Source organism: Pseudochaenichthys georgianus, chromosome 20, assembly GCF_902827115.2.
Source record: "Pseudochaenichthys georgianus chromosome 20, fPseGeo1.2, whole genome shotgun sequence".
NCBI lineage: Eukaryota > Metazoa > Chordata > Actinopteri > Perciformes > Channichthyidae > Pseudochaenichthys > Pseudochaenichthys georgianus.
In genome coordinates, this window is record NC_047522.1 from 23827389 (window position 1) to 23839986 (window position 12598).

The 12598-nt window shown below is 48.0% G+C and overlaps 1 protein-coding gene across 1 annotated transcript in view; it reads right to left on the minus strand.

Moving 5' to 3' along the window:
• Window positions 1-1639: 1639 nt before the first annotated feature.
• The window catches only part of dipk2ab (divergent protein kinase domain 2Ab), a 29419-nt gene continuing 18460 nt past the window's right edge, over window positions 1640-12598 (minus strand). Inside the window, exons 3-4 of the mRNA XM_034108798.1 lie at window positions 7323-7626; window positions 1640-3712 (exon numbers count right to left, since the gene is read on the minus strand). Coding sequence (XP_033964689.1) covers window positions 3366-3712; window positions 7323-7626 — 651 coding nt within the window. The 3' untranslated portion in view covers window positions 1640-3365. The remainder of the gene's footprint in view (window positions 3713-7322; window positions 7627-12598) is intronic.

The window sequence follows — 12598 nt, forward strand, 5'->3', positions numbered from 1 at the left end:
GCAGGAGAGGACTCTTTAAAGTAGAGACACTACACACTGATATACACCTGAACATCAGCAGGAGAGGACTCTTTAAAGTAGAGACACTACATACTGATATACACCTGAACATCAGCAGGAGAGGACTCTTTAAAGTAGAGACCCTACATACTGATATACACCTGAACATCAGCAGCAGAGGACTCTTTAAAGTAGAGACACTACATACTGATATACACCTGAACATCAGCAGGAGAGGACTCTTTAAAGTAGAGACACTACGTACTGATATACACCTGGACATCAGCAGGAGAGGACTCTTTAAAGTAGAGACACTACATACTGATATACACCTGAACATCAGCAGGAGAGGACTCTTTAAAGTAGAGACACTACGTACTGATATACACCTGAACACCAGCAGGAGAGGACTCTTTAAAGTAGAGACACTACATACTGATATACACCTGAACATCAGCAGGAGAGGACTCTTTAAAGTAGAGACACTACATACTGATATACACCTGAACATCAGCAGGAGAGGACTCTTTAAAGTAGAGACACTACATACTGATATACACCTGAACATCAGCAGCAGAGGACTCTTTAAAGTAGAGACACTACATACTGATATACACCTGAACATCAGCAGGAGAGGACTCTTTAAAGTAGAGACACTACACACTGATATACACCTGAACATCAGCAGGAGAGGACTCTTTAAAGTAGAGACACTACATACTGATATACACCTGAACATCAGCAGGAGAGGACTCTTTAAAGTAGAGACCCTACATACTGATATACACCTGAACATCAGCAGCAGAGGACTCTTTAAAGTAGAGACACTACATACTGATATACACCTGAACATCAGCAGGAGAGGACTCTTTAAAGTAGAGACACTACATACTGATATACACCTGAACATCAGCAGGAGAGGACTCTTTAAAGTAGAGACACTACATACTGATATACACCTGAACATCAGCAGGAGAGGACTCTTTAAAGTAGAGACACTACATACTGATATACACCTGAACATCAGCAGGATAGGACTCTTTAAAGTAGAGACGCTACATACTGATTTACACCTGAACATCAGCAGGAGAGGACTCTTTAAAGTAGAGACACTACATACTGATATACACCTGAACATCAGCAGGAGAGGACTCTTTAAAGTAGAGACACTACATACTGATATACACCTGAACATCAGCAGGAGAGGACTCTTTAAAGTAGAGACACTACATACTGATATACACTCTTTAGTGTTTATGTTGTGTATTTTATAATGAAAAAAAAATCGAATTGTCACAAAACATCTCACACTGCCAGTAAACCAGTTATAAAATCATCTCCCAAATGGATAAAAGAGAAGGATCCTAGTTGAGTGGAGAGCACAACAAAGGAAGCCCGGGCTTGGATCCAAATGAGAGGAAAGATGAAGATGTGAAAAGATCAAACCCGAGATGAGGAATGAGAAAAAAGGGAGAGGAATTGGCGAAAGCTGACATCCAGCTGAGCCTCACTGAATCAAATTGCCGAGGCGATGTCGACTCGAGGCAAAAATCGCCTGCAACTTACTCGGGGAAATAATGAGAAGAATCAAGAAAGAGCCCACACACAGAGTAAGTGTATATATCTATATATATCTTCATTTATTTTAATATTTAAACCCACTAAAAGTTGTCAATACAACTTTTGAATGAAAGGCACAGGAAAAAATCAGACACTGCTGATATAATACTCAAAGAAAACAAAGAAAGTACAGTACAAAAGTGGACAGTTAGTTACGCACGTACAAATCCCTCCAGGTCCTCCATTCAGAGGGAATATCTCCGACACATCAAAAGGGGGGGGGGGGGGGCCGAACTTGTCCTTATTGCTTTTCCTCATCGACAAGTTTAACGTCAGCTCCCAGGGTTTCGCAAATTGCAAAAAAGCAACCGCTGTGCTTTCCAGTTTCCCCCGAACATGGTACTCATGGTTACTTGATTATCTTTCGACCGAGCGACACCCAACCGGGCCTGAGTCACGACATCTAGAACAGATGAAATACGAAACACACCAAGCCGACGAGAGTTTTCTTTAAGACCTCTCGTACTCCGTTACCAAACAAGCCTGGATTTGTGATTTAATTCGTTGAGTGTAAAATCATCCAAAACCGCTAAGTGAGATTTCTGGGCTGCGACATTTTAAAAGCGCAGGTCAGAAGCCGTTTCTGGAGCAGCGAATCATTTGGCATCCTTTTTTAACATCGACTCGATGGAGGTGAGTGCGCTCAACACCGGCGGGCGGCGTGTGACGGTGGGATTCAGTTATCAATTAAACACGTGTAAGGAGAACTCGACGCTGCTTTGCTTTTATTGTGTTTTCTGGACCTCTTAAGAATCACTTCCTTTCCCTCTTTCATTAAGATGTTTTTAGCAGAAAGAAAAAGCATCCATCATTAGGGACGTCGACAAAGCAGAGGGGACGTCTTTGAAATCAGCCTGCCATCTTTTATAGGATTGTGTACACGTTGCTTTGGACAGCTCTACTGGGGAACAACTGGAGGGAGAGGTGCCGTCTCTGTACTGCTCAGGTTCTTAATATTACATATAGCCTCTTTGGTATAGGCACATCTGCATCAAGGGACCACCGTCCACTATTTCCCTTCCGTTTCCTATGTGCAGCTGTCTCGCTCTTCCTCTTGGAAAGGAACAAAAGAACACTCAAAAAGATGATTGCCAACTGGAACCTGGAATCAAGTGATTGATTGGAGCAGCAGGAAATTAGACTTATATAGCCGTCGAGGGTTTTCTTTTGCTCCTGCATGAAAAACCAACCCCCCCCCCACCCCGACCCCCTGCCTCTCCTCTCGACCTGCCGCCTGACAGCAGGAGATTCATGCTGCTCCGCCTCCCCTGCAGCAGAAATGTTGACGCACCAGTATGCTTAAGCTCAGCCCTGAATAAAATAAAGAGATCCTGGGTGCGAAATAAAACAGACTCAATGTTATAAAACAGCAGTTCAGGGGGGGGATGTGGTCGGTGCGACGTCGCTGCCCTTGTTGCTAGGATACTCTGGTTTGCGGTAGCTCGAGTCCAATGTAGCGTGAGTACCAGAGCCCCTTTCCCCCGACCCACGGATGGCAGCCCACCCTGGGAGAGGAGAGGTCGCCTCACCCCCTCTCTGCCCTGGTTCTGAAGAGGCCACGCTCCTCTTCACCACAGTCAGGGGAAAGCTTAATCTGCTTTTCACGTTTGGATTCTTACACTTCCTGATGCAAGACCCTCCGACTGCACAAAGGGGAGCGACTGACATCACGTAGGGGAACCGGGAGCGTGAGAGTTCGGAGATGAAGAGCACAGTCTCTCTGGGGCGAACGCCGACTACGTTCATTACCTGGCCGTGACGGAGGAGGACGAGGCGGCCAGCTGGGTGAGGTACTCCCGCAGCTCTTTGGCCGCCTGGAAGCGTCCGTATCGCTTTTTGGGTCTGGTGCACTCGTCCAGCAGGCTCTCCAGCTGTCCGTCTTTGGCTATGTGGGCGGGGGGGTCGTGGAGGAGACCCCCCGTGGTGCCGCGCCACGTAGCGTAGCGCGACAGCAGGTTCTGGCACACGGCGTAGTAGTTGTGGTCCACGGTGACCCGGGTGCAGAGCGAGTCTTTGGAGAAGGACAGGCAGGCCTCGCGGTCGCACTCCTCGAAGCGACTCTCGTACCACACGTCGAAGTTCTCCGGCTTATCTGCGAGGGGGCGGGAGAGGAGGGTCGATTAAAACAATGATCAAAATGAATGTCCTGGTTCTAACACGGAGCACATGGGACATATAACCAACCTTCCACTTCTCAGAGATCATCTTTCTTTAACGGTTATTAAAATGTCAAACGTCAAGAATGCACCCTATTGTTGGACAGCATATGATTAGTAACTATTCTAGTAAAGGTTTGTGCAAATTATTAGCCAAGAAATCAACGTGACTAGAAGGGTAAGGTGCCATATTCGACAACCCAAGGGCGCTAACGGGAAATTATTTCCTCCCCACACGCAGCCAAACAACTCATCTGCACTTTTATTTGACAGAAATTAACCACTTTCCAGATTTATGGGGCAAATAAAGATTCTTTCTCAATCTCATTTCCCCCAGCTGTTCCTCTTTCGGGATTGTGCCGTTCGGTTCGTGCATTAAAACGCAGATCGATAGTGTTGTCGGGCGGCAGAGGAGGGGGCGGGGCCCAGAGGACGCAGAGACGTAATCAGCGTCTGTAATGCACTTTCCCTCCGGCTCATCAACTCAAACACCCAGCGCGGCCCTGTTAGCACGGGGCCCCCGAAGAGGAGGGGCCCGTCAACCTCAATCAGTGGAGGCGATGGAGATGGATCTGAGTGCGTGTGCATGAACACGAGCGCACACACACACACACACACACACACACGCAAATAGAGACGTTAGCGTGGCAGCAGCAAGGTGAGGTGAAAGCAATTAATGTTTCAGAGCCGGCCATGCATCAAACCGCAGCACTGATTGACAGATGGCATCGGGGGAACACACACACACACACACACACACACACGGGAAGGTTCAAACTCAAGGACACACACACACACACACACACACAGGGAGGGGAAGGTTCAACCTCAAGGACGACGATGAGCACATCAGAAAAAGTACTTTCAACGGCAAGCTGTCTGAGGTCTGTGTACTCGCACCCCGATCCCCTCTGCTCGGCTCTCACAGCTGACCTGAGACCTGTGAGCGGGGGCCACCTCGCCTCTCGCCTCCCGCACCTTCCCTGTTAAGCAGCGCGGGTCAGAGTCGCATACGTTCACCTCGCCCTTCTTCTCCCGTCGGCGGCGAGGAGGGACACCGGTCTGAAACGCTCGTCCGCGCGGCCTTACTTGCATTCAGGAGTACGGGCATGTTCGAGTGCTTTATTGAACGTGGGAGAAAGAAAGAAGAGCGAGTGTGTGAAGTGTGCGTGTGTGTGTGTGTGTGTGTGTGTGTGTGTTACATTATACAGCATGTGTCTCACTGGGGGTGAACCCGTCCTCAAACACTATAAACCCAATGACGGGGGATGGTTCTTCCGCTCCACTGGACTGAGCACACACAACTTGGAGACACAGTTTCATCTCGCTGCATCCATGTGAAGGCCCCGGACAAGAGGGGTGTGTGTTCCGTGTGTCTCTGCGTGTTTGCAGATCAATTGGCCTCGGTTACGACTGATGAGATCACACACACTTTAACGCGCCTTCAATCTCGGCCTCTAATTGTAAGGGATTGGATTTTCTGCTTGTGGAGCCTCGGGGGTTACGGCGCCTGTTTCCTGTCCGACACGCAGCCTCTTAATATTCATCATTACCACCCGCTCCTTTGGTGCTGGACACACACACACACACACACACACACACACACACACACACACACACACACACACACACACACACACACACACACACACACACACACACACACACACACACACACACACACACACACCACACACACACACACACACACACACACACACACACACACACACACACACACACACACACACACACACACACACACACACACCACACACACACACACACACACACACACACACACACACACACACCACACACACACACACACACACACACACACACACACACACACACACACACACACACACACACACACACACACACACACACACACACACGTTATGAGGTTATTCTGAGAGGGAAACTAGGGCAGCAGAGATGGCTTGTTATCCGAACGTTGCTTTGATTGGGACGCGTGTCGGAGGGGTTGCTGGAGGAGTGTATTCTTAGAAGAAGAGGGAGAATTTGAGCATGTGTACATTTGCACACGGCCTTTCAGTCCCCTGAGACCTTTCCTCGAAGCTTGCATCATAAAGTGCAGTCGATGGTAGAGACATGAGGTCAACATGTGGTCAGTGTCTGAATCAAAGCCAGGCTTTGGAGGAACAACGACTGCACGGGAAGACAAGGGAAGAACCGGTGGTGTCAAGTTATACATTTACTCAAGTACTGTACTACAGATCTCCATTTTCTGCTACTGTGTACTTCTACTCCTCTACAGTTCAGAGGTACATGGTGTACTTTTCCTCCACTCCATGTATTAATACCTTTAGTTACTTCACAGATGTGAAGGATGTGAAATATAATCAAGTGTTAACTTGAGTTCCACCTGGAGTAAATCCACCAGCTACCCTGCAGTCTACAAAGTACTTCAGACTAGCTGCACCTCCACCAGCTTTGAGAACACTTTCATGATCAATCATTATAAAACATATCAGATATATTATTCTGAAATGGACCAATCTGCACAACGACTACTTTCACTGTCTTTCACTATATTTAGATGAGAATACTTTCTACTTTCACTTGAGGAACATTTTGAATGCAGGACTTTTACTGTAAAAGAGTATTCCTACACTCTGGTACTTCTACTTGTACTGAACTACAATACCTGAGTACTTCTACTTGTACTCAAGTACAAGATCTGAGTACTTCTACTTTAACTCAAGTACAAGATCTGAGTACTTCTACTTTTACTCAAGTACAAGATTTGAGTACTTCTACTTTTACTCAAGTACAAGATCTGAGTACTTCTTCCACCTCTGCTACAGTAATTTGTAGGGGTGTCCTGAATATCCTTTTTCGGGCTCCGGTAGTAATCAGCGGCGAACCACTTCAACACGAGTATTTCGGTTTATTCACGGAATTCATTTTGTTGTTCTACAGTATTGTTGTTTTATAGTTATTTGGTAATGTATATAACCCAATTTGTGTTCTTTGAAATGGAAAAGGATATCGCATTGTGTTCGTTACTTGCGTTGCAGTTGTATATGTCTTAAGTGTAATTTGGCTTGGCTTTCTATTTTGTACGGACATGCTTTCATTTTGAAGGAGAGGTAGCGCTGTTGACAGGAAGTTGTTGTTGCTATGGAAACAACGTGACGGAGATTAACGGAGAAAAAGTAAAATCTACATATAAAGACGGAGAAAGTAAACGAAAACGTTTATGGTTACGTGTGAGCACCCCCCGAAGAGGCACAAGCTCTTACGTTGATATTGGAGATCTCAATCAATTTAATTTGGCTGCCGCAACTCGAATAGTACTCCAACGAACGAATATTCGGGTACAGCCCTAGCAATTTGTATAAGATGTAGTTTTAGTGTAATGTAAACACTGTCCTGGAAAAGGGAGCATTTCCTTCCTCTCCAGCTAAAGGTGTAACCCACATGGCATTGTCATAGCAACAGGGGAAATAAGGAATCGCCGGCAGACACATGGATGTAAACACCCACACATACAGCACAGGAGGTGTCGGTACTCACTCTGCTTGATCAGCCTTTTGTCTGCCACCAGAACGTTCTCCGCGTCCACGACGATGACCTTCCCGTCGCGCGGGCCGACCGCAAAGTTATCGAAGCTGACGTCGAGCAGGTAGAGGGCGAACTCAAAGTCGTTGTTGGTGAGCTGCTCGGCGATGTCCATGAGCTGACGCGCCAAGTCCACCCTCTTCTCCCAGGGCGCGTTGTAGAAGCTCCACAGCTCCTCGCCCACGTAGTTGACGGCGACCATGCGCCCACACGCTCCCAGGTACTTGGCGAACGGCCACCCTTCGTCTGAGGGGAAGCTCTGCGGGGGGAGAATGTTGTTTTTAGAAACAGATAAAAGACATGAAGTACGAGGACCTTCGCAGTGTCAGAAAACATTTGTTTGACTTGCACAGTATCTAAATAAAGAGATGGAAAGGAAAAGAAACCCCAGACATCAAACACTGCGAGCTGCGGGCAGCCGGGGGGGACGTTCGAAACACAACGCTAAGCACAACCAAAGCATCCCATGAATCCGAGCCAGCACAGGTTATAAGGGATTAGATTTAATAAAAGAAAAGAGCCAGTTTGTGTTTAACCGGTTAAAACCGATTAATAATACCCAGGTAGTGGCATCACCGCTGCAGAGCCTAATCTCTCTCATGTTTTTAAGCTCAAATATAGGCAGCCATTATGTGCCAAGTCGAATGGAAAACTTACGAGTTGGCTGTGAGGCAGCTGCGTTGCTAAGGGACTGCTTTCTGTATGTCTGCTGCTTCCCTCCCTCTCATGAGCTCAGGTGACTCACGCCCGCCATACATCACTTTCTTTTCCTGCCGCTCCAAACCCCCCGTTCTGGCAGCCCACGAGCGATAAGCTCCCATCTTTTACAATAAACCCCCCCGCCATAGGCCCCCTATCTCTCTCCACAAACACCCGGCCATATGCTAGCCCGCAAGTTCTATGTGACAAATCTCTCCTCGGCTGCTGTTCCTGACAGGCAGCCGCCGCACAGACAGAATCGGGACTTCATGTTTCACGGTACCCACCCTCCCCTTCCGAAAACTCGGGTTGCATCGGAGATAAGGCAGCGAACGCGCCGTGTCACTGCAGGTAAGGTGTGAACTCCTATGACTGCCGAGTCTCACTTTACACATGGAGGTAATTCAATACTTCGCCAGCCTTCAATTCATGTCCAGAGGGGGGGTTTAAATATGCATGGCTGCCCTAACTCCCTTTAAATTTTAATGCAATACAAATTATTTAAAAACATACATTCTAACCCACCCGCTGGCCAACCGGCTGCTGTATCTCAAAGAAACCAGCTGGACCTCTGCCACATACAGGCGGTGGTGCAAAATGTGACAAAGAAATCACCGCGGATATGCTGCGAAATGAAATTAGAGCCACGTTGATTCGTGTTTGGACATTTCCTCTCAAACCACGCTGCTCTTAAGCTTCTTCATTACATCTCTTGACTGGGATTTAATTTTCTGAGTGCCAGAGTTGGGAGAAGTACTCAGATCTTGAAATGTACTTCGTTACTTTACTGCTTGAACACCAAAGCAGAGGACCCCACCTGTGCCATCGAACACCGAAACCCAATTAAGGCGTGGCAAGGGGCCTTCGATGGACAACACCCTTGGGAAACAATACTTTCACACTGCGTCTATACCATAGGTGGCTCTTAGATGCCCCACCAAGAGAAGGGGGAGGGACAATTATAAGTTACAGTCTTGGCTGAGCCCATTTCCCTGAGGTGACCCAATCAATTGCAGGCCAGACAAAAGTCTTTCCAGGAAGCGCTGCCATCTTCCAGAAGCCCGCCCGCCCGTCTGTCTGTCACACTTACGCTTGGCAATGACTCACCTCAACCTCCTTGGAAAAACCTCTCGTCTAATAGCATACCTCTACATTTTCTGATATAGCAAACTCGACAGGAAGGGGAATCTGAGGAAGCAGATATGTCTCGGGAAATAATAATGTTTAAAGGAGAATGGTGGGCTGACTGACTGCACTCCCAGATACTGAGCGTACGTACGTGTATCCTGCCAATGGGCATTCCTACACAGGAGATTTTAGGATTAGTGAATTAACAGGCTAAATATCTAAAATGGCTTTCTCGTTTTTTTTTTAAGTATACACAGATTAGGCTGGATCAGCCGGATCCCTATTAGGCCCGCTTCCCTTTGACCCAGATTCAAACCTTCGGATCGCTTTATGTTCTGGGCCAATCCAAGCGGCTCTCGGTCTTGTTGACAAAACGTAGCCTATTTGTAAAAAATAAAAAGCCATCCTCTCTCTCCCTCTCTCTCTCTCTCTCTCCCTCTCCCTCTCTCTCTCTCCCTCTCCCTCTCCCCTGGATGGGTAAATATGTTGGGAGAGGAGAAGCGAAAAGAGAACGACAAACAGAAGAGACAAACAAGACTGTCTTTCACTTCCTCGCTCCAGTGGACAGAAGGAATAAACCCGCAAAGACCTGCCTGCTAAACACATCTCTCTCTTTGTTGTCAGGTCGCTGCCTGAATGGGAGGAAAAGTCGAGAGACGGCAGATGGGGGCGGGAGGGGAAGGACGAATGCCCCGAGGCTACTTTCAGACACTGTCAACGGCTGTTATGAGAACGCCTTCATGTCTGTCCGGCCCTCGTCCGCGGCCCTTAACAAATATGTCGCTCATTCTCCGCCTCAATTAGCGAGGTCTTGACAACTCGTACCTATTTTTATGAGCCTCCTATATTTAATACGTCTAAAAAGTGAGCGCTATTTAACAGGCAGACAGTGTCCAAAATGATGTGTGGAGAAAACCTTCCTTTTTTAAAGATGTGTGTCCTCCTGAGCCCTACATGTTATGGCATGTCGTGTATTTTTATTGTATTTTTACTGTCTTTTTGTATTTCACATGACTTATTTATAATTTTCTTGCATCTGTTATCTGTGTGTGTTAATCTGTAAAGCACACCAATGTCGTGCTATTTAAATAAACTTTGATTTGACAGCGTAAGCAGGCACATGGAAGTGGGCATCTCGAGCAGCATTCGGATTTAAAACGGCCCAATGCAGAGCTTGATAAATACTCCACAAGTCCAACCAATCATTCTCCCTTAGTGCGCTTTAAACGGTTACTCCGCAGAAGCCATTAACGTCCGCAATGAGGCGTTGAGGCGGGGGGGCTGGGGGCGGAGGAAATAAATTGGAAAGCCCAGTCTCCATGCATGCGTGTGAGCTTGCATGTGTGTGAGCTTGCACGTGTGTGGCCTCGCAGGCAGGGCGTTTTGCAAGTCGTCTCTCTCCGTGTGATTCACAAATGCTGATGGTGCAAATCTGCCAAAGTCACATCTCGGCGACTTTTACGGCTTTAAAAAAGGTCTGATCACTTCTTGTTCCCGTCACTGGATAAAAAACCTTTCATCTCCAGCTTAGCAAAACCTTTGACTTATAGAACCTCATTTATTTTGTACGTTTTATGGCATTTCTCGCAGTGTTAGAGAAAGAGACGAGGAGAGCGAGAGTGGGAAAACAGGATAGTCATTACAGACGACCTTACGGTGACTTCCAGGTTCAAGTCCGACTAATCTAATCTTAAAGGTTGTGTCGGTGCACTAGAGTAGCCTTGACGGGTAGGGAGGGGCTGTTTCCCCCTCCCCCCCCCTCACTGTAAGAGAACAGACACACAGGCGTCCTCTCGGGGTGGGATTGGAGAGGGCTGAAATGAAACCGGCCCACAGACAAACGGGCAGCCTCTGGAGTGGAGGATGAAACGAACGGAGCGAGCGGCACAGGAACACACACCTGCGTCCTGACATCTGCTGACAAAGGCATGCCCTTCTACTCAGCCACTCGGGGGAGGGCGTGTGCGCGTGTGTGTGTGTGTGTGTGTGTGTGTGTGTGTGTGTGTGTGTGTGTGTGTGTGTGTGTGTGTGTGTGTGTGTGTGTGTGTGTGTGTGTGTGTGTGTGTGTGTGAGAGAGTTAAAAAGGGGCTCTTTGTGTGTCTGTGTGAAACTGTATCCAAGTGCACGTGAATGAGAACATGCAACGTGACCAGGGCTGATAACAACCTCCATTCAGTGGCCGAGTAAACACGAGCGGCTCCCAAGATATTGCCTTGGCTGGTCTGCGAAGAACACTGGACACACACACACACACACACACACACATTAGTAGTTTCCCACAGAGGTGTTTCGTGTGTGTGTGTGTGTGTGTGTGTGTGTGTGTGTGTGTCTCGTTAAAGCTTCGAGCAGGGTGTGGTGGAAAATTCTCAACATTTTCTGTCCTCTTCAAAATCCCACTGCATCACAGCAAACAAGTTGGGACGGGACTCGACACGAGTGCAGGGATCAGACGGTAGAAGTTGAGGAAGCGTGGCGGACAGATGCTACGCTCACTGAGACACAACAACAACAACAGCAGCACAGCAAAGAGAAAGCCGTTTAACCCCGATGCTGCAAAATGAACATGGCTGTTTATCAGAAGGGGCTGAGCGCTAAGAAGGACTCGCATCTGCTCCGCGAGGCTCGACACGCTGCTTTCTGTGCGGCTCTCCCGCTGACCTCGCGTGTCTGAGGACGGAGGCGAGCCGTCTGGCATTCTGCCGGCCATTTCAGTTTCACATCCAGTTGGTTAGTTTGCAGCGACAGCTCAGGCCCCACAGGGTAGCCGAGTCCAGCTCCTGGTTCCGGCACACATGGCGATCTCCCTTTCTGCCCGTATGCTGCCGTTTCTCCCGCTAACCCCGCGTTCTCTCCCTCGCTTTGCTCCACCCCCAGAAACCTGCAATACAGGGCCGTGATGCGGTCCGGTCCAGACACGCGGCATCTACGGCACGTGTGTCCGTCCTGGGAGAGGGATCCCTCCTCTGCTGCTCTCCCTGAGGTTTCTCCCATGGTCCCCTTTAAAAACTGTGGAAGTTTTTCCTTGTACGATGTGAGGGTCTAAGGACAGAGGGTCTAAGGACAGAGGGTCTAAGGACAGAGGGTGTCGTATTGTCATACTGATATTCTGTACACACTGTGAAGACCACATGTAACATTTGTGATATTGGGCTGTATAAATAAACATTGATTGATTGATTGATTGATTGACATGCAAGCCAGGAAATGCCTAGTCAGAGCAGTGTGTGTGTGTGTGTGTGTGTGTGTGTGTGTGTGTGTGTGTGTGTGTGTGTGTGTGTGTGTGTGTGTGTGTGTGTGTGTGTGGAAAGCAGAGAAGGGAGTGATGGAGACCGCTTGCATCTCAATCTGGAATAGGCCCGGCCCCTTTTAGCAGACATGTGGTTCAACGGGTGCAAAGTCAGTCA